General features: G+C 36.8%; 1 protein-coding gene across 2 annotated transcripts in view; it reads left to right on the plus strand.

The window, feature by feature from the left end:
- The window catches only part of LOC136838375 (uncharacterized), a 626,385-nt gene that overhangs the window by 365,322 nt on the left and 238,931 nt on the right, over positions 1-22,132 (plus strand). Inside the window, exon 2 of one of the 2 annotated variants that reach the window (XM_067103279.1) lies at positions 82-507. In XM_067103279.1, the coding sequence (XP_066959380.1) occupies positions 82-507 (426 nt within the window). Of the gene's footprint in view, positions 1-81; positions 508-22,132 lie in introns of those variants that run through there. The other variant, XM_067103278.1, reaches the window with a different exon arrangement.

Raw genomic sequence — 22,132 nt, forward strand, 5'->3', positions numbered from 1 at the left:
TGTATTATTAAGTCAATTTTAGTTGAAATTATGTTACCATTTTACACTTTACACTAAATTGTTGTTCCCTGCTCTTTCCAGGCAGTGACAGATTGGCCCGCCGCAATCATGGTGGGCGGGGATCGGCGGCACCCCCTTCTGGCTCAGCTGCCCTCTGCCACCCAGCACCAACCAACCTCCAGCGCCCACAGGTCCCAACACATCGTGGGCGTCCCGAGCGTTGGAGTGCCTGGCGTGGGCGTGAAGTTGATGCAGGAGCCAGGATTTGCCGCCAACGACTCTCATCTGTACGCGCGGGACCTTCAGATGGGAATGAGATACCGAGGGGACTCTTCTCGTCACCCCGAAAGTTTCCTGAGCCACGGGATTCGATACCCTCCTCCCCTTGGGGCGGCTCTGACCCAGGGGAAAGTGCCGCTGGCTCCCGAGGAGGAGCTGAGGAGGCACAGGACGCTGTCGCCTGGATCGCAGAACGCCGCTGCGGCTTCTACGTTTTTTGCAAGGTAGGGAAGGAAGGCTGTGGAGATCAGTCATTTTCTTAATATTAAGATGAAATAAAATCATTTTCTTGAGTTTAAATCTTGGTATGCTGCTAAAAAAATATACTTAAAATCCACAAGCTTTACGTCATTCCAGATTTTTAGTTGATTTTAAGCAATATGCTAAGATTTATATGCCTAAAAACGGTCTTATTTTTAGCAATATGCTAAGAGTTACATGCAAGGAAAAGGTCTTATTTTTTATCCTCAAGGTAAGGAATGTCATGTAAATGATTTTTTTTTGTTTGTAGTAGTAACGAGATTCCTATTTTATCCGTTTGTTTTTATTTACTGAGTTTTGAGGGAATTGTGGGGCGGGAGATCCCTCAGTATATGGAGAGGTATTAGCACCCGGTAGGGGGGGGGAGGTCCCTTAGTTTGTGAAGGGGCCTGAGCGTCCATATGAACCTGCTAATGTGAACAACATTTAATCACTAATAAACTAGTAAACCCCCACTTTCCTCAATAACATTCATCTAGGCGTTACAAGATCGAAGGTCATGAGCGCCGTGTTTCCTAATATTAAAGGGAGAGAGAGAGAGAGAAACACTTTGGTTTTGCGAAAGGCTTTCCCCCCCCCACACACACACACACAAAAACACTTTGCTTTTGTGAAAAGCTTTTCCCCAGAGAGAGAGAGAGAGAGAGAGAGAGAGAGAGAGAGAGAGAGAGAGAGAGAGAGAAACACTTTGGTTTTGCGAAAGGCTTTTCCCCAGATATTGAAACGTTTCCCCGAAAACGTTCGGGGGGGAATATTCAGCGATGGTATTGGTTCTCGGAGGTGAGGACTTGGGCTTAAAGCGAAGGTTTTGAGGAGGCGGAGTTTTTTTTAAGTCGTCAGGTCAACATCATCTGAGTCCAATATGTAGAGGGAGATAAGGAAAGGGAACCGAGTGAGAAGTCTCACTTCCTGATGATGAGAAGGATCACAGTCAGTAAGATAAGAACATGTGAGGAAATTTAAATGAAATAAAGTGACTCTTGCAACAAAATCAGAAAATCTCTCTCTCTCTCTCTCTCTCTCTCTCTCTCTCTCTCTCTCTCTCTCTCTCTCTCTCTCTCTCTCGTCAGTAAGATAGGAACGTGTATGGAAATTTAAATGAAAGCAAGTGAGTAAAGGACTCTTACCACAAAAATCAGAAAATTCTCTCTCTCTCTCTCTCTCTCTCTCTCTCTCTCTCTCTCTCTCTCTCTCTCTCTCTCTCTCTAATCAGTTAGATAGGAACGTATATGGAAATTTAAATGAAAACAATTGAACAAAGGACTCTTGCAACAAAAATCAGAAAATCTCTCTCTCTCTCTCTCTCTCTCTCTCTCTCTCTCTCTCTCTCTCTAGTCAGTAAGATAGGAACCTGTATGGAAATTTTTAATTGGAAGCAAGTGAATAAAGGGCTCTTGCCACAAAAATCAGAAAATTCTCTCTCTCTCTCTCTCTCTCTCTCTCTCTCTCTCTCTCTCTCTCTCTCTCTCTCTCTCTCTCTCTCTGCATGCACTCAGTTATGAGTTACATACACAAATTGCTTTTGTCGTCGATTCTCAAATCCAAGGAACAGTTTATTCCCTGAAGATTGTGAGTAAAATCATTTTCTGAAATATTTCAGGCTGGTTATAACCATAAAATATTGATTTAGTCTATAAAGTCATAACATTGAACTATTTTCAGATACTTTCAGTTATTGGATTAATATACAGCTTGAGCAGCAATGATTAATGCAAGCTAGTACTCTTTGATCAATACTTCCATTCACATCATCAACTGCAGTCATTTACAGTCGCTTGAAACTCAACCGTTGTATATTTCTGGAATTCAGATAATTTAAGATTTAGCAAATCCCTTTTTTTTCGGATGGGGAATATATCTTTAAATATAGCTTTAGAAATCTATCCCCACTGAAATGTATTAAATTACAGAAAAGGAACAGACATTACTACATTCCGCACCTTCCTTCCTTGCTGGCAGATACGATTAACGATTTGTTTCTTCATAAAAGAGTTCGACGAATGTTTTTGAGTAATGTCCGACGCATATTGGCAGTCGGCTCACGCACTAATGTCGCCTGCATATTTGACGGCGAAACTTTGACTGCTTTTAGTTCACGCATCCAATTTTGTCGTCGTTTGTGAGACTGGACTTATCAGTTTCAGTTTTCTGTAAAGGAAAACTATTGTGCCGGCTTTGTCTGTCCGTCTGCATTTTTATCTGTCCACACATTATTGTGTCCGCACTTTTTTCTGTCCGCACTTTTTCTGTCCACCCTCAGATCTTAAAAACCATTGAGGCTAGAGGGCTGCAAATTGGTATGTTGATCATCCACCCGCCAATCATGAAACCTACCAAATTGCAGCCCTCTACCTCAAGTAGTTTTTATTTGATTTAAGGTTAAAGTTGGCCATAATCGTGCTTCTGGCAGTGATATAGGATAGGCCACCACCGGGCTGTGGTTAAAGTTTCATGGGCCGCAGATCATACTGAGACCACTGAAAGATAGTTCTATTTTCGGTGGCCTTGGTTATACGCTGTAGCGGCTGTACAGAAAACTCGATTTCGCCGAAGAAACTTCGTCGCATTTGTTACTTGTTTCTATATTGAAAACCCAGTGAGAAAAACACGAGCATGAGAGAAGCTTTAATTTTATAACCGGATAAAATGTCATTGATAGCCATTAGAACCTTTCAGGGTGATTAAGTATACACACGGATCGATGGATGATGAACTTTCAGGAAACTATATTTATTGCATAAATGTCATCATCATCTTCTTCACTTAGCAATCGCCACCGAAATGGGATTTTGGTCTCGTGTGAGCAGCTGTGTCATAATCTGTCATTTTCCGGCGCTTCGGAATGAAGAGCTGCGAGTCTCTAGCTTTAATCGCGCTTCCTGTTCATAGATGGCGTTGCATCACTATCACGTATTTTTTCGTGTACTTTACGCATTTACCCATCTCTCTCTCTCTCTCTCTCTCTCTCTCTCTCTCTCTCTGTATGCATGTGTGTGTGTATATATATATATATATATATATATATATATATATATATATATATATATATATATAGAGAGAGAGAGAGAGAGAGAGAGAGAGAGAGAGAGAGAGAGAGAGAGAGCATTCAGGTTGTTTCGGCCGTAAGTCATTTAGGCCGTCAGCACGTTTACGTGCAAAATGGGCGCCGTGTTTAGTACCAGCCCCTTGGGGATGTACGTGAAACATGAAATAATAAACATGGTAAATACCATAAACATAACGTCTTACATTGTTTTGGATGTTACGGCCTAAGTGGACTTACGGCCGAAACGACCAGGACCGGAACGGAGGGCCTTAATATCGAAGAAAGTCAGTTACATGCAAGAAAGAGGAGTGAACGCGTGCAGGGGTGGACGCACTGTTGATGGGCGTTTTTTAAATAAAGAGTGAATATGTCAATTCTGCAAATAAAAGAATGAAGGCATAAAGCAACTGATGAACTAATTTTTTTTTTTCAAAATATGAATATTTATTATTATGACTGTATTGGTTTTATACCACTTTTACCTAGGAAGAATATTCATAGTTAGATACATTTATGCCCTTCTTGTGTTGTTTGCAGTGCAGAAGGTATTTGTTAGGTGTTATTTGTCTTTGACAAATAACTTTCAGGTATAAAATAACGAGGCATTACAGCTTTATGCAGGTGTCGATAAATTCTTAGAAAAAATGACGGAGAGGTATTTACGTGACTGGAAATGTTTAATAAGTCTATTTGCCTGCTAGTAACATTATTACTTACTGACATAATTTTATTCTGATTACCGAGGCTGTTTAATGAATTCGAAATTTATTTGTGCATATTAAAAAAAAAAACTAAAAAATTTCGGCGCAATCGATTTTCTGTACAGCCGCTGCAGCGTATAATCAATCAAGGCCACCGAAAATAGATCTATCTTTAGGTGGTCTCGGTTTAGTGCTGTATGAGCTGCAGCTTTAACCACGACCCGGTAGTGGCCTATCCTATGCCGTTGCCAGAAGCACGATTATGGCTAACTTTAACCTTAAACAAAATAAAAACCACTGAGGCTAGAGGGATACAATTTGGTATGCTTGATGACTGGAAGGTGGATGACCAACATACCAATTTGCAGCCCTCTAGCCTCAGTAGCTTTTATTTTATTTAAGGTTAAAGCTAGCCATAATCATGCTTCTGGGAACGATATAGGATAGGCCACCACCGGGCAGTGGTTAAAGTTTCATGGGCCGCGGCTCATACAGCATTATACCTCAGATCTTGGAGATCTGAGGGCTGACAGAAAAAAGTGCGGACGGACAGGACAAAGCCGGCACAATATTTTTCTTTCACAGAAAACTAACAGGACATTTAATGAAACTACGCAAGTACGCAACAGAAACTCCCGCTTCGTTATCTTGAATTACTGATTACTAGTAATGGACAGCCCCTCGAGATGTCTTAATGAAAGACACTTTACTTAGATAGGGAAGCGATTGGGTGTTTTATCTGATAAGCTTTATGGATCCTCTGATAATGGTCCCTCTCGTGATATGTCATTTGTGGAGTGTGTGCTGATAACGACACATAGTTACTGATTTTGGTTCATATTCGGCCGCACGAGTTTTCCTCATGTTTAAATTTTTTTTTTATTTACTTTTTTTATTTTTCATCTTTTTTTGGGCAAAGTCTGTTATGTGAAGTATTTGGATTATTTTTATTTATATTATATATTTCTATAGAGTTTATCATCTCGTTATATTGTGGAGTCGCTTTTAGTTTTCTGTAAAAGAGGACTATTATGCCAGCTTTGTGTGTCCGTCCCCACTCTTTTTTCCGCACTTTTATCTGTCCTCTCTTTTTCTGTCAGCCCTCAGATCTTAGAAACTACTGAGGCTAGAGGGCTGCAAATTGGTCTGTTAATAATCCACCCTCCAGTCATCAAACATAAGAAATTGTAGCCCTCTAGCCTCAGTAGTTTTTATTTTATTTAAAGTTAAAGTTAGCCATAATCGTGCTTCTGGCAACGATATAGGATAGGCCACCACCGGGCCGTGGTTAAAGTTTCATGGGCCGGGGCTTATACAGCATTATACCGAGACCACCGAAAGATAGATCTATTTTCGGTGGCCTTGATTACACGCTGTAGCGGCTGTACAAAAAACTCGATTGCGCCGAAGAAACTTCGGCGCACTTTTTACTTGTTTCTATCGATTTTACACTATTTTTAGATACTGGTACACAGTTCTGATAAGTAATGTTTGCTACTTAAAAAAAAAATTTCGACTTATGGTTTCTTAAAGTAAAAAATGTTAACCTTTTGATGTCAGACTTCGTTTAAAAAAAGTAATTTTATTAGTCATCTACCAATGGCTTAGAAACTCTTCCTCCATATTTTTATGTGATTCCATTCGACCTCAGTAACCTCTCTGGTCTGTATAATTATCCAGGTATCCCTTGGATTCTCGTGTCCACTTTATCCTTGTTTTATCATACTTAGATCTGATGCTGTCTTGGATATTAAGTTTCATATCTGAAGAAAATGACTGGCATATCTATTCTTGCCAGGTATAAGTATAACTCTGGGATGATTAGGAATGATAATGTCACTCTGTAGATTCCCATTCGGGTGAATTGTCCCTTTATTTTTTTTATATATCTATTTTTTTTTTTATCTTCTTATTAGAAAGTTGAATTTAATCTTCGCTAGGTTCCCACACTGTGATTCCTTCAGGTATTTGCGAGAAAAATACTCATTTGGTAAATGGCAAGGAAGACGCCAGGATGATGAAGTATTTTTAGACGGATGATGGATTGGGCCAGGCACGCCGGAGGTTAGGTTATTCTTCAAGGAAAAAAAAAAACAGTAAACTATCAAGACAACGTAGTTATTTATACAAATAATTCATGAAATAACCATAATAAAGAGACTGGGGTGGGAAGTATCTTCGCTTCTCGAATGTCGCAGCGAAAAGTGGCAAAAACACAGTTATTGGATTTGCGAAAATCCTTTGTCTTGGACGTCGCGAAGTTTAATAGTTTTAATTAAAGGTACTCTGTCGCAGTCATCAGGGTTAATGGGCTTTAATTGGTGTCCCTTGGTGCAGCGAACTATCCCGGACAATCTGATATTATTAGATTATCCGCTCCTTCCATAATTGAGACTGATTTCTGTAATTCTTTGATCTAGTAGTTATATTAGTCTGGTGCTTCCTGGCGGTGCAAGAAGCATTGGCTGCTTCTCATATTTTACCTAAGTGACTCATTGTCCTCAAAGTCCATACAAACGGGTCTTTTAGTTTCCTGTCACGCGACTTTATTTACGGCTTCACACAGTTCTTTGTTGTTTTTGTGGCTATCTTCGTTTTCATCCCAAACATTGGAGCTGCTGTCATCGTCTGCTTTTCCGCATACAATCTGTTGTTTGAGCTACGCCGCATTTCTTTGAATAATGTTTGCGACATTTCTCTATGGATGCAGAAAACAGGCCCTGTTTTATGCTCTCGGTAAAACACTTTCCTCTTTTTAACGGACAAAAGTGGGATATTTTCATTTCTCTTAAGTCATTGTCCCCGTACTTCGTGTAGTTTAATAGTTCCCAGCCTCACTTCAGAGGACGAAATAAAAATTTATTTATCTCTGCTTGCGTCATTTTGTCTTCACTCCTGTTGTTGGCTTGAGTTCATGTGCATTTTTACTAAAGATGTTAATTTCCCTTGACAAAATCTCTGGACCATTCCTTTCTAAGTAACAAAAAACTAACGAGATAGCACATTTTTGGGGGGTTCAGGTGGTGCCAAAGCTTTTCATAGCTTTGATGGTATTATGTGATATTAAAGGACTTTGGAGATTCATTGCATACCTGAAACAATAACTACACATCACTGAAGTTCAGTTTCTTTCGAGGTCTAATGCCAGAATTCGTTGAGAACATTAACATAACAGTCACTATACAGACTTTTCCTTTAAATTCAATTTATACGCACTTGTCTTTTTAAATACCCAAAGTTTTGTTAGAGCAGTGGAGAGGAAGAGATGAAAGCCAAGAGAATTTAATTTAATGACTCGAAGTCGTTTCATGATAATGCCTCGTATGACTTGCCCCCTTTTTAGGCAAAGTATCGATTCATGATAATACCTCGTATGACATGTTCCATCTTTAGGCAAAGTATCGATTCATGATAATACCTCGTATGACATGTTCCATCTTTAGGCAAAGTATCGATTCATGATAATACCCCGTATGACATGTCTCCTTTTTAGGCAAAGTATCGATTCATGATAATACCTCGTATGACATGTCCCCTTTTAGGCAACGTATAGAACATGCATTTTATCACAATTTTTGAGTTATCTGCATCGACGGTGATTTTATCATTGACTTCCTAAGTATCAAGTCGGTGTCTATCACCATTCATCCTGGATGGTGAGAAAGACAGACTTTGATACTTTGCTGAAACCAGAAGTCAATGATAAAATCGCCGTCGATGCAGATAACTCAAAAGATTGAAAAGTGCTTATTCGACGCTTTGCCAAAAATGGACGAATTGTGTATGACAGGCTGAGGCTAAAACAGTGAGTTGGTATCGAGGGGTCTCTATCAGTCTCCTTTACCTTATTTCATCCTTGTTTTTTAAGTCTTAGTTTGCCTCAGTAACATAAACAGGTTTATCTTCACCCGAAGAGAAAAATTTTCTTTTTAGTCTTCTGAGAAGAAAACTATTGTGCCGGCTTTGTCTGTCCGTACGCAATTTTTTCTGTCCGCCCTCAGACCTTAAAAACTACTAAGGCTAGAGGGCTGCAAATTGGTATGTTGATTATCCAACCTCCAGTCATCAAACATACCAAATTGCAGCCCTCTAGCCTCAGTAGCTTTTATTTAATTTAAGATTAAAGTTAACTATAATCGTACGTCTGGCAACGATACAGGCCAGGCCACGACCGGGCAATGGTTAAAGTTTCATGGGCCGCGGCTCATACAGCATTATACCGAGACCACCGAAAGATAGATCTATTTTCGGTGGCTTTGATTATATGATGTACAGAAAACTCGAATGCACCGAAGAAACTTCGGCGCATTTTTTTACTTGTTTCTGTGTTGTCTTGACAAATAACCGAGCCAAAACAATAGTTCAGTTTCTCGAGTCATTTCCCCTTGCGTAAGAAAATGAAGTCATCATTGGAGAGTCGATATCTTAGGTATCTTAGATAATCATGTTGACCATATCTGAACCTTATATTTGAAGAATCGGGAACCAAATATGTTTACAAAATGGTTGATAGTGATGGTAGTGATATTTAGCGTTCTGTGCCTTCTACCAAAGTTCACCTTTAGAGTTTGGTATATAAGACTTAATGTCTGAGGAAGGGAGCATAAGATACAAAATATTATTAAATACTTGTCGCGAAAATCATTGGAAGTTTGAGATTGGAAAAGGTGGGGGACTTGGAAGGAGCTTAGTTAAGTTCGTATTACTGACGTATAAAGAAAGAAGAGAGAGAGAGAGAGAGAGAGAGAGAGAGAGAGAGATTGTAGTAAAGAGTTGTTAAGGTCGTTAGTGTCTTCCTCATGTGCGCGTGTGTTTACAAGAAAGTGTTTGTGTACCCTGTGTTTACAACGTGGGCTTGCCAGCCCAACAGGCATACCTCCTTTATCTCCTCCTCCTCCTCCTCCTCCTCCTCCTCCTCCTCCTCCTCCTCGGCATATGCTTCTTATCTATTCCATCTCATCTCAACCACAGCCTCCTTTTTCTCTTTCCCTTTTTATGAGTTTCTATGTTTCGTATTTTCTGTTGCACTGTGTTCAGTGAGTGTTAATTTCATTAATGTTTTATTGCTTTCATAATGGTGTCTGTACGGATGGTAACAGGTCTGCAAATTGCGTTACATAACTTGAATTTTTATTCGTTCATAAGGGATATGCATAGATTTTTTTTTTGTACGAAAATTACATCATGATAGTTTTTAATCGTAACCTAGTTTCCGTGATGGACTTTGAATTGTTGAAGTTTACTCCGTAACCATTAAAGAAAAACAGACGCTTCCCCCAAGGTTGTCATGTTTCAAAATACAGGAAAAGAGAAAGAGATAGCAACTTTTAAGTTACAAGTCTGTTCTTACTGCATAGGGATGCTTGAGTGCTAATAGTTGAATGTCCCTTTTCACAAATTAACTTCTAGATGTCCTCCTTTTCACAAAATGTCTAAATACCCTTTTTCACAAAATAACTTCTAGATGTCCTTTTTCACAAAATAACGTCTAAATATCCTTTTTCACAAAACTTCTAGATGTCCTTTTTCACAAAATAACTAAATATCCTTTTTCACAAAATAACTTTTAGATGTCCTTCTTTACAAAATAATTTTTAAATGTCCTTTTTCACCAAATAACTCCTTGGCTTCCACGAGCAATGTCTGAGGAGTACTGGTAGCCTTGGGTTAGCCTAAATGAAAAATGATGAATATGTGCATGCAGTTCGTCAGTGGTTGAGCTTAGCGAAAGATTCTTCTGTATATGAGCCCACCACCCATTAGTGTCTATCCATAGGTGAATCCTCTAAAATTCTGTTTTACCTCTTGTTCTGATCCAAACAGAAATGTTCTAAATGATTTTGTACTATTTTCAAGTCTAAAAGACATATTTTAAAGGTGTGCAGAACATTCATTATTTATTGTGCTGATGTGAGATGATCAAAATGGCTTTGCGTCTCGTGTTATTCCAAAGAAATTAGCTAAATTGATTTATACCACCACCACTTGGCATATATGCCTTTTTGAGCCCAAAGAAAACGTTAGTCTGAGCTGCTCTCTGCCACTGTTTATGAGTCCAAGAAAAACATTCTAAATGACTGTATGCAATCTCTTTATTCGTATTACTGCGAAGCTTGGGCAAAATTTCATAAATGAATATGCCTCAACTTTTTGTTACTAATATAAACAAAATGCCCTAAGTGGGTATGCACAAGCTCTGAGTTTATGACCCAAAAGGAAGTTATCTGGGTCGGTGTGAACAACCCTTTGGTTTCTAGGTCCAAAAAGTCCTTAACGTTTTATGAACCAAAACAATTTTCGGGAGTAGTTTGCAAAGCCCCACACTGTCTGACCTCAGGAATTGTTAAGAACGTCATTCCTTTCCGTCATAATAATGTGGGTTCCTTGTTGGCTTCTTATTCTGCTGTTCACTGTTTGTCAGTTATGCTTGCGTGAGTTAGACTGCAAGTTTCTTTGCAAAGAATTTATTTTTCTGTGCTTTTTATTCTTTATGTTGTTCTTACTGTAGTATTGATAATATTTGTTTTGAAGTTTGGTGACATTTGGAGAACATTTTGTCGTAATTTTCAATATTTCTGCATTTTCGTTCTTAACATGAGCAGAACTCTCTCTCTCTCTCTCTCTCTCTCTCTCTCTCTCTCTCTCTCTCTCTCTCTCTCTCTCTCTCTCTCTCTCTCTCTCTCTCTCTCTCTCTCGCGGATGTGTGCAAGAAATTGCCAAGCATTTTTACGTAGTATTACAGTCATTTTATTATTAGTAGAAGTGGTAGTAGTAGTGGTTATAATAGTATTAGGGTAGTAGTAGTGGCTATGGAAATGATAGTGATGTTTGTCCATCGTTCATAAATTCCCTGCCTACCTCATCATCAAGATGGTTTGATGCACATTCTGAAGTAATGATGTAGTGAACAGGACCTATGCAGACATGTTTTCGGTCCCAGAATAAATTTAAAGCATAATGTTTAACTGTTAAAACATGTAATTTCATATTCAAATCAGCTTGCGTTATTTCTTTATTCTTCAAGTCCAAGATTAAGCCTGCATTCATTGCAAGCTCATGGACGTAAAGCCATTCTTTTTTTGACAGGACAGAGTCGTATGTAGACTTCAGCACTATTGTGTTGGATGTGTCTGTCCGTCAGCACTTTTTTCTGTCCGCACACTCTCTGTCCGCTAGAGGGCTGCAAATTGGTATGTTGATCATCCACCCTCCAGTCATCAAACATACCAAATTGCAGTCCTCTAGTCTCAGTAGTTTTTATTTTATTTCAGGTTAAAGTTAGCCATAATCGTGCATCTGGCAACGATATAGGACAACCACCACCAGGCCGTAGTTAAAGATTCATGGGCCGCGGCTAATACAGCATTATACCGAAACCACCGAAAAATAGATCTGTTTTCGATGGCCTTGATTATACGCTGTACAGAAAACTCGATTGCGCCGTCGAAACTTCGGCGCATTTTTTACTTGTTTATCCTTTGGCTGGGAATTTGCGTCCTTTAATGCCTAATTAATTATACTGAACCACCAAAAAGTCTTCATAGACGAGAAAATATTGAGCAAGTAATTGGTTTTACTGGATTTAAGTATGTAAGAGTTTTATATTTAGCTATTTAATAAATAAAAAAGTGTGTGGTTCCAGTATATCGAATTATTACAAGAGAGAGAGAGAGAGAGAGAGAGAGAGAGAGAGAGAGACTTGGTTGCTGTGGATAATGTCAGCATCCTCATCATCATTTACCAATACACACAAACATTATATATATATATATATATATATATATATATATATATATATATATATATATATATATATATATATATATAATTATGTAATGCTACTAGCCATACAACCGTAACTATGCACACATATTTTTACGTGTGGCCAGACCAGTGTCACCCGAGGGTAGACTCCAAGACAAGAACCTCTTTGATGGCAAAGACAGAGGACGATAGTGATTAAGAAGAGATGACAGGCAGCGGGAAAAGAGGAGAGGATGCTCGGTGGCATTTGGAAGACTGGCAGAGAGAGAGAGAGAGAGAGAGAGAGAGATAGTGATTGCCCAAATGGACCACACTGATATAGTGTTGTTCCTCCTCCTCAGTCCTCCTCCGCCTCCCCCCCCGTCCTCCTCCCCTTCCTCATTCTCCTACTCACCATCATCATTCATCCATTCCTTGTCCAACGAATTGCTACTGTTGGTAAAGGAGCCACTCTTTGACTTGGCGTTCCCTTATCTTGGTTTTGATGTTTGTGTGATTAGATTCTCTCTCTCTCTCTCTCTCTCTCTCTCTCTCTCTCTCTCTCCTTAATTCTCTTCTCTTGATATTGACTTCATCATAAATACTTCTCTCTCTCTCTCTTCTCTTCTCACTCTCTCTCTCTCTCTTCTCTCTCTCTCCTCTTATAATTCTCACCTCTTGGTATTGATTTCCTTAGATGATAAATATTCCTCTTATAAAAATTCCTCTCTCTCTCTCTCTCTCTCTTTTGGTTTTGATTTTTTATTTCAGGTTAACAGTCAACCACCTTTATGTCTGTGTGTCCTGTTCTGTCTCTCAGCTGATAACACTTGACTTTGATTTTAGGTGACAGTCTGTCTCTCTCTCTCTCTCTCTCTCTCTCTCTCTCCCTTTGCATGCTCAGCTTCCGTGACCGATTCTGTCTGTCGAGACCCTTGGAAGGTTTTTATGAAGATTTGTGCCCCCATTCGAGTTTGCTTTTAGGGCGAAGGGAGGTGGTAATGGATGGTAAGGGAATGGTGGTGGAGGCCGTAGGGGTGGGGGATAGGATAGGGAGGGTAGCGTGAGTGCAGGACAAGGTGCCTGTGAGAAAAGGTTGGGTAGGACATTACACAGCCTGGAAAATGTTCGCTTTAACAAAATAAGCAGTCATAAATTATGTCTGTATTTTACCTTGTGTGAGAGTTTACAAATCTTTCAATCAGAGTTTGTTCGAATTCTAAAAACAATGTTTACAAAGGGGATTTACATTTACAAAGCAGTATTTACAAAAGGGATTTTCATTTACAAAACAATATTTACAAAATGGATTTACAATTACGGAACAATATTTACAGAAGGGATTTACATTTGCAGACCAATATTTACAAAAGGGATTTACATTTACAAAACAGTATTTATAAAAGGGATTTCCATTTACAAAACAATATTTACACAAGGGGTTTACAATTACGAAATAATATTTACGAAAGGGATTTACATTTGCAAAACAACATTTACAAAAGGAATTTAAGGTTACGAAATAATATTTACGAAAGGGATTTACAATTACAAAACGATATTTGCCAAAGGGATTTACGATTTCGAAGCAATATTTACGAAAGGGATCTATAATTAGAAAACCATATTTACAAAAGGGATTTACAATTACGAAACAGTATTTACAAAAGGGACTTACATTTTCAGTACAATATTTACAAAAGGGATCTAAGGTTACAAATCAATATTTACGAAAGGGATCTACAATTACAAAAGGATATTTACAAAAGGCATTTGCGATTACGAAACATTATTTGCGAAAGGGATTTACAATTGCAAAACGATATTTACAAAAGGGATTTACGATTTCGAAACAATATTTACGAAAGGGATTTACAATTACGAAACAGTATTTACAAAAGGGATTTACGATTACGAAACAATATACACGAAGGGGATTTACAATTGCAAAACGATATTTGCAAAAGGCATTTACAATAACGAAACAATATTTACGAAAGGGATTTACAATTACAAAACGATATTTACAAAGTCATTTACGATTACGAAACAATATTTACGAAAGGGATCTATAATTAGAAAACGGTATTTACGAAAGGGATTTACAATTACGAAACAATATTTACAAAAGGGATTTACATTTGCAGAACAGTATTTACAAAAGGGATCTAAGGTTGCGAAACAATATTTACAAAAGGGATTTACATTTGCAGAACAGTATTTACAAAAAGGGATTTAAGGGATTTACTATTAGGTTTACGAAGGGGATTTATAATTACAAACGATATTTACAAAAGGGATTTACACTTATAAAGCAGCATGTACAAAAGGGACTTTGATTTACAAAACATTAGTCACAAAAGATATTTTTGATTATATACAAAAGGGATTTACTTTTATTGCATAACCTAGCTCTCTCACATTCAACATTCTCAGCTAACAAAACTTTCAGAGTATTTATAATTATAATTTATAATTAATCAACACTTGACGTCAGCCGCTCCATCCACGACCGCCTTTTTTAGTTTTTTGTAAAAGAAACTCCTTGTCTGCCCTCCCACTTTTTCTCAGATCTTAAAACTACTGATGCAAGATGGCTGCAAATTGGTATGTTGATCATCCACCCTCCAATCATCAAGCATACCAAATTGCAGCCCTCTAGCCTTAGCAGTTTTTTTTTTTTATTTCATTTAAGGTTAAAGTTAGCCGTAATCGTGCGTCTGGCTGAGAGTTTCATGGGCCGTGGCTGAGAGTTTCATACAGCATTATACGCAGTACATAAAAATCGATTGCGCTGAAGATACTTCTTTTGACTACCACCTGCAGCTAATTTTTTTCTCACTTCATCCATTAAGAAAATAATTTGCCTTAGAAACATTACACCACTTATTTCTGTAAAATTGTCACCTCTCGACCTTTATTCTAGCACTCTTATAGCTTTCGTCAAGAACTTAATCAGTTGTAACAAATTAATCCCCCTCAAAATTGAATATCTTGATTTTATCATAAGGTTTTGATGTCCAAAAAGTTATACCGTATATATAGCTATCTCTCTTTACTCTCATACTCATAGCAGAACTGTTTCTTTATATACACTAATTCCGACTGGCTGTTCTTTGTTTAAACGCACCATTTTCCCCAAATTTTCCTTGTGTCACCGGTCTTAATTTCTAAGTGAAAATCCTACTATACGCGTTCCTAGGTGTACTTTGTAGTATTATAACCTTATAAATGTTACAGTCATCTTTTTTTATACTTACGAAAGTTCAGATTAATGAAAATCCATTTCTATCCTATTCTTTTGGAGCCTGTCCCTCTTCCAGACATTGTTTACACGCTAAATAGCCACTCAGTCACGCTTTCACAATTTTACTCTTATTTGCTGAGAAGGTTTTGGGAACCTCGATCAGTTATCTTAATAGACCATCCCAGTTGATCAGTCTCTCTCAAAAATATCATTATGACTCTCTCGGTAAAATATTACCATTCATGAATTAAAGGGGTGGCAGTAGATGAATAACGAATGTAAGGACTTCTTTCTCGCTGTTGTCTTCAGAAAAAGTGAATCGAACCCAAGCATAAATTCTAACTAGATCAGTGCCAGGGAAAACTGTAAACAGCTGAAGAAAGTTATAAATTTTGTGTGGCAACATACGTACAAGAGCAAATCTTGTCAAATGGATTTTATTTATATGCACACAATCAGGAAACTTCCCATACCTAGTAAATGCTTAAATAAATATTGTTCCTCCATATATACGGATTGTTCTCTTCTCAGATGGTTCTTAGCTGGAAATAGGTGTTATTTTCCGAAGATTCCAGGTGTATTTATGTCCAAACCATATGGGCACTTTCTCGGCCTTCTTACTACCACTGCGACATCTGTCATTGTCATCTGACAATTACGTATGGGTATGGAGTGGTTGCCGCTGTGGAGGGTCTCTGCACAGGTGTCTCATCTGTCATTTGTTAATTAAAGGAAGAATTTGATAGTGACATTTTTTTTGTGAAGCCACTCATTTAGCAGTAATTTTTTAGATTGTCAGTCATTGTGTGAAACTTTGTAGAGTCGCATCATTGCCTTGTTTTCTCAGTAATAAATATTTGACCACTATTGTACACTGTTCATGATTGATACTCCAAAATTAACCGGAAACTTACGGCATTTGACTTTGCTTACAGCTGGTCATGAAAGGTCTTGACAGGTGTAAACGCAAGTGGCGTGATGGCAGGTGCAGAACAGAGTACGGTTATTTTTACTTTCTCTCACGATGAAGGGAAGACGTGTATTTTTTCCTTTTCATGAAGAACTTTCGACTTGAGCGAAGGAGGCCAAATCTATACATTTTAGATGTTTACCCTTGCAAGGCTGGGATCATTCTCATCCTCTGTCCGGATTGGTCAGCTCTGCTTTTTTATATATTTTTTTCCTTTATGTTATAAAATAGACGGTGATGATTTTGATATATAAAATATTGGTTTCGTGGCCGTTAGTTTCTCGCTCCTGTCATGACGTAAAGATACGAATATTTGTTTAAAAGAGCGTGTAAAAAAAAAGTCTGCTACAAAACTTGAAGAATGTTTTTCCCCAGACTCAGTTTTTTTTTTATTGAAGAGCTTTCTACTCAAACAGCTCGCCTGGTACCAAAACATTATTATTATTATTATATTTTGTATCAGCCGAGCTGTTTGAGTAGAAGGATCTTCAAAGAAAAGCAAAGTTACAAAAAGCATTCTTTAAAGTTTTCTTGAAAAACATTCCTTCCTAATTCTCCCAGAAATGATTAACGAGCACTCTCTTCTCCACGGGAATATCAGCTGCATCGGTATCATAAGAACAAAGAAAGGAGTAATGATGTATGTTCGTAGATGCTGAAAAGGCAGAGGCGAAGAGAAATGAACGGATAAATTGAAGGGTTCATCTTGCCGTTGTTTACACGTAAATGAGGGTAAATAAGTGTTCTGTATAAAAACTAAATGAATATTGCTTCAGCTACTGTGTGGGTATTGCCGATTATCATTTAATCTCGTGTATCTAGATTGTGTGTATTGTGTTGTCTCTACTTTGTATATTCTCTGAGCTGATATAAAGAATATTATTATTATTATTATTATTATTATTATTATTATTATTATTATTTATTATTATATTATTATAAACACTTAGAGCCAGTTTTCTCTGTACCACTGAATGATCATGTATTTGTGTTCCTATTTTTCAATGAATGTTATGTATTTTTCAGTGAATGGTACATATTTGCTATTTCTCGAATTGGCTGTGATAACGAATAGCTCTTTATATTTCGTTCGTTTTTATATCTGTTGTTTTTTCTCATGCGTAAGGAAAATTACTTCCCTTGGACCTAAATGTTACATTCTTAAAAGAGTTCTCATGTCATGTTGAGATGACAGACAGCTCATCCATTCGTCTTTTATTTCACTTTTTGAGGGGATCCTAAAGGCTTTTGTGATTACGTAGGTTATTTTTGACAAATTTATCATTTTACATGAAATGGTGTCTATTCTGTTTGTCCTTAAATGAATATGCCCCGAGGAGGACTGTAAAACCATCTTATTTTTGGCAAATTTATCATTTTTATATGAAATGGTGTCTATTCTGTTTGTCCTTAACTGAATATGCCCCGAGGAAGACTGTCAGTGTGTCGAATGTTTAAGATTCATGTGTTTGTATATGAACACTTGTCGCGATGTTTTTTCACGTGTACACAATTCCACTGCATTGCAAAATTTACCGAAATCTAACTTGGTCGTTGAAATGAATCGCGATTTTGCAAAGGTTGTTATAATTCAGCCTTTCGAGTCCTTGTTATCCTTATAAATGTACAAATGGACGAGAGCCTTTATCAGAGATTATTTAATGGAGGTCCGAGATAGCGGGAATCGTGGTGGTGATGTTGATGGCATTTGTCTTTTGACTGTGATTGCATTCGAATCCCTACTGCGTAAATGATGATGTGTTTGCGTAAATGATGATGCTCGTTTTGTCTTTGAGGAAAGAATAGTTATTTTCGTGATTTTCTTTGTAAAGAACATCCGTTTTTCAATAGTGCAGAATTGTTCGTTTGATACGAAATCTATTTCAAATGGTCATTTTGGAAAGAATAGTGCTTTTGAGAGTCACGTTTTATTTTAACATATTCTTATAATTTCTTTTTCAGGTATTTGAACATCCGTTTTCAAAATTTCACTTGTCATCTTGAAATTGTTCGTTGATACGAAATCTATTTCAAATGGTCATTTTGCGATTCATGACCCATGCAGTCATATTTTGAACTGTTTACTTTTAAAACATGCTTTTGAGAGTCACGTTTTATTCGTATAACATATTCTTATAATTTTTTTTCAGGTATTTGAATGTCACGTAAAACTCGTGTTAAAAACTTCACTTGTCATCTTGAAAAGATTAGCTATATATATATATATATATATATATATATATATATATATATATATATATATATATATATATATATATATATATATATATATATATTACTGTATATATTTTTATCACATCATTTCATATACGATATTAAAATCTACACCTCGACAATATATTTTCATATATGTGAAGGGTTTTTTAGTTGATAATATTATTTTTACTGTATATATATACATATTTATATATATAAAACTGCAGACAAGTGTAAGGGTTTTCTATTGTATATTATTTTACCATATTAACCATCATGTATTAAGAAAAAATTCAAAAGAATTCTAATTCGCTTGGCATGATATACTCCCTTGATGGAGCATCTGCAAATTCATCATAACACTACCCTTTCATTAATATCCTCATGAAGACTGGCTTTGGCATGTGACCAGCACAGACCAAAAGTTTTTCACTTTCTTATATCGTGAGTTAGCATCGAGATTTGATCACTTTCGTTTTGTTTATTTTTTCTTGTCACGGTTATTTTTTCTTTGCTGTTGAAATATTTGTTTCATTTGCATTTTTTCCAGATGAATTAAAGGCACGTGATTGTGTGCTGAAACTAGAGTTGAAGACCTTCAGTGTAATCAACTTTTGCTGTAATTTCAGTAAAGATGACTGCCATGCTAACAGTAATGCAAGTAATCATACGAATCATTCTGATATTACAAGTAGTAATCACCTCCATCATTATCAATTCACCACGGACCTGCGCACAATCAGTCTAATGGCACGTTACAGAAAAGACTGTGTCATTCGCATTTATGATTTTTTTTTTTTTTTTTTTTTTTTGCTTTCCTCCGTGAAATAAAACCACTAAGAATTTGCATCTCATAAGCAATTATGCGAAAGGCGAGACTTTGCCAAAGGCCATTGAAGGGTGGGGAAGGGGGTGGCGGGTGGGAGTGGTTGGAGAAGGACACCTGCACCTTGACTCTTGGTCTGTTTTGGGGGTTTTGTGCCGAAAATAAAATAATAAGTTTTTGTTTCATTTGGACCGAGATGAAAGCCACCTTTGAAGTTCTTTTCATACACTGATATTTATGGCTGTGTTCTTTTGAGGCTGCATACATTTTCTCTCTCTCTTTGTTTTATTTGCACTTTGTTTTTCTTAATGTATTTCCGTTGGTGGTTCTTAAGTTGTTTTGTCTTAGCTTTTGAGTAGAAAATCTCTTTTTTTTTCGATTATGACCGTGTTCTGTAGAATAGGTTCGTTCCGATATTTTTTCCAGTTCGTATCTAACGCTGACGTCTGTTACTGCTAGTACTGCCGTAATAATAATAATAATAATAATAATAATAATAATAATAATAATAATAATAATAATAATAATAATAATAATAATAATAATAATAATAATAATAATAATAATAATAATAATAATAATAATAATAATACGCAGATAAACGCATTAACATATTGTTATTGTACAAACATCTTTTCAGTGAGTATACATTTTTGCGTGACAGTCACACCTAATTGTTAGATTTTTATCATTTTAATTAGGCAAAGAATAATATATCAAAGCAGAGAGCAGCTTTGGCATAGGATCTTTGTTGCCCTTTAGAAAAAGAGAGAGAGAGTGAGATAAAAAAAAAAAAAAACATCATCCTGTGTGTCTTCATCAGAGTGTGAAAATGAAATTATATTTGTCTGTAGCCATAGTGCTCTTGCTTGGCTTTTTATTTTTTTTTTTCTTTTCAAAGGACTTGTCAGAACTTTTACATTGAATCTTTGAAGACTTTTACACCAAAATTATAGAGAAAGTTTTTTTTTCAGATTTTATGTCGTTATACTTTTAGTTCCTTTAACTTCAGATAATTAAGAGTTATAATTTTTAAGAGTTATTATAATTTATCGAGTTGGATCTTAACCTTATTGAAAGATTTGGTGGAGTGTCTAGCAAACTAATTTTTATTAAGTTGTTTGAGCTATTGCTACAGGAATGAGACATTTGATGCTGCCAACGAGAGAGAGAGAGGTGTACGATTACTCCTAGAGGATTCGGTAGAGTGTCTACAAAAATAATTTTATTAAATTGTTTAAGCTAATGCTACAGGAACGAAGCATTTGATGCTGATGCCAGCGAGAGAGAGAGAGAGTTTACGATTACTCACAGAGGATTCGGCAAAGTGTCTACAAAAATAATTTGATTAAATTGTTTAAGTTATTGCTACAGGAACGAGGCATGTGATCCTGATCCCAGCGAGAGAGAGAGAGAGAGAGACAGAGAGAGAGAGAGAGAGAGAGAGAGGCATTTACTATTACTGATAAGATTAAAGAAACATCCTTTAGGCGTCGTATGGCATTTCAGTTCTTACAGTAAAACTCTGCACCATTTTCGTTTCCTACTCTCCCACCTGCATTGTGAAACACCGTTGTGACTTTGGCGTCAGCATTTATCATGGAGTAATGGCGATATCCGGCCGACTCGGCAAACTCAATGGAAAAGTAATAGCTCGGAAACTAATTACCAAACTATGAAGCGTTAACCGTCATGTAGTGTTGAGCCATAGATTGAAACGGCTTAACCGCGCGGCTTTTGATGGATTGGTCCATTCCATATTTCGCGAATATTTTACATCAAATGAAATAATTGTTTTGATGGCTGCCAGTATCAACTCATTTATATATGTTTTTTTGCGGGGTTAGTTAATGGCCTTATATGACTGTTATTTGTAAACAACAATTTGCCAGCAGTGGTTGTGTGATGTTGGCATTGCTGGTTTGATCGGTCATTGCGGGATATTTGGCGTTAATAATAAAAGCTCGGTTCGTGGTTCTGTGGCCTCGCCTTATTTGTTGCCGTTTCTGCTCTCTTTGGTTTTGTCACCTGTTGGGAAGCGGCGCGGTTTGGGGTGAGAGTATTTTTTTTTTATTTACACGTATATGTGTATGTGTAGCACACATACACACAAACACACACACACACACACACACACATATATATATATATATATATATATATATATATATATATATATATATATATATATATATATATATATATATATATATATTATTACCTATATGAACCAAAAGAACACACACAATATACTGTATATATAAATTTATATATATATATATATATATATATATATATATATATATATATATATATATATATATATATATATATATTATGTGTGTGTTTCATTTGGGTGTATGCAAGTAATCATTATTCTACACAAACACATAAGGTTCGCTACGAACAGGGGCAAATCCTTAGTTAGGGGAAGACGCGAGATTATTATTTAGTGTTTAGCTGGCCATGGTATGCCTCGTTTGTAATTGTGAAATATGAGCAGGAAACTTTAGATGACGCGTGCTAAGCCGCATGGGTTTTGTAACTGGCTCGAGAGCGATTATAGATTCATGAAAGGAGTTTGAAATCGGGATGCTCGTCCAAATCCTAGATTAATTCCGAGCGTCGAGTGACAGATTAGAGCTACTGAACTCGCTGTCTGCGGTTACAGATGCTTTTGTGTGGGTGTTAATTTTATGGTTTTCGTTGGTGACTCTATAGTTTTTAGAAGTTTTAAGTAACTGCTACTGCTGGTGATGGTGCTACTGGCGATGATTATTAACATTGTCAACTGTACATGTATAAAATTGTAGAACATATCGATATGATGCTTTATTTTGAT

Source organism: Macrobrachium rosenbergii, chromosome 4 (genome assembly GCF_040412425.1).
Source record: "Macrobrachium rosenbergii isolate ZJJX-2024 chromosome 4, ASM4041242v1, whole genome shotgun sequence".
In the NCBI taxonomy this organism is placed as follows: Eukaryota; Metazoa; Arthropoda; class Malacostraca; order Decapoda; family Palaemonidae; genus Macrobrachium; species Macrobrachium rosenbergii.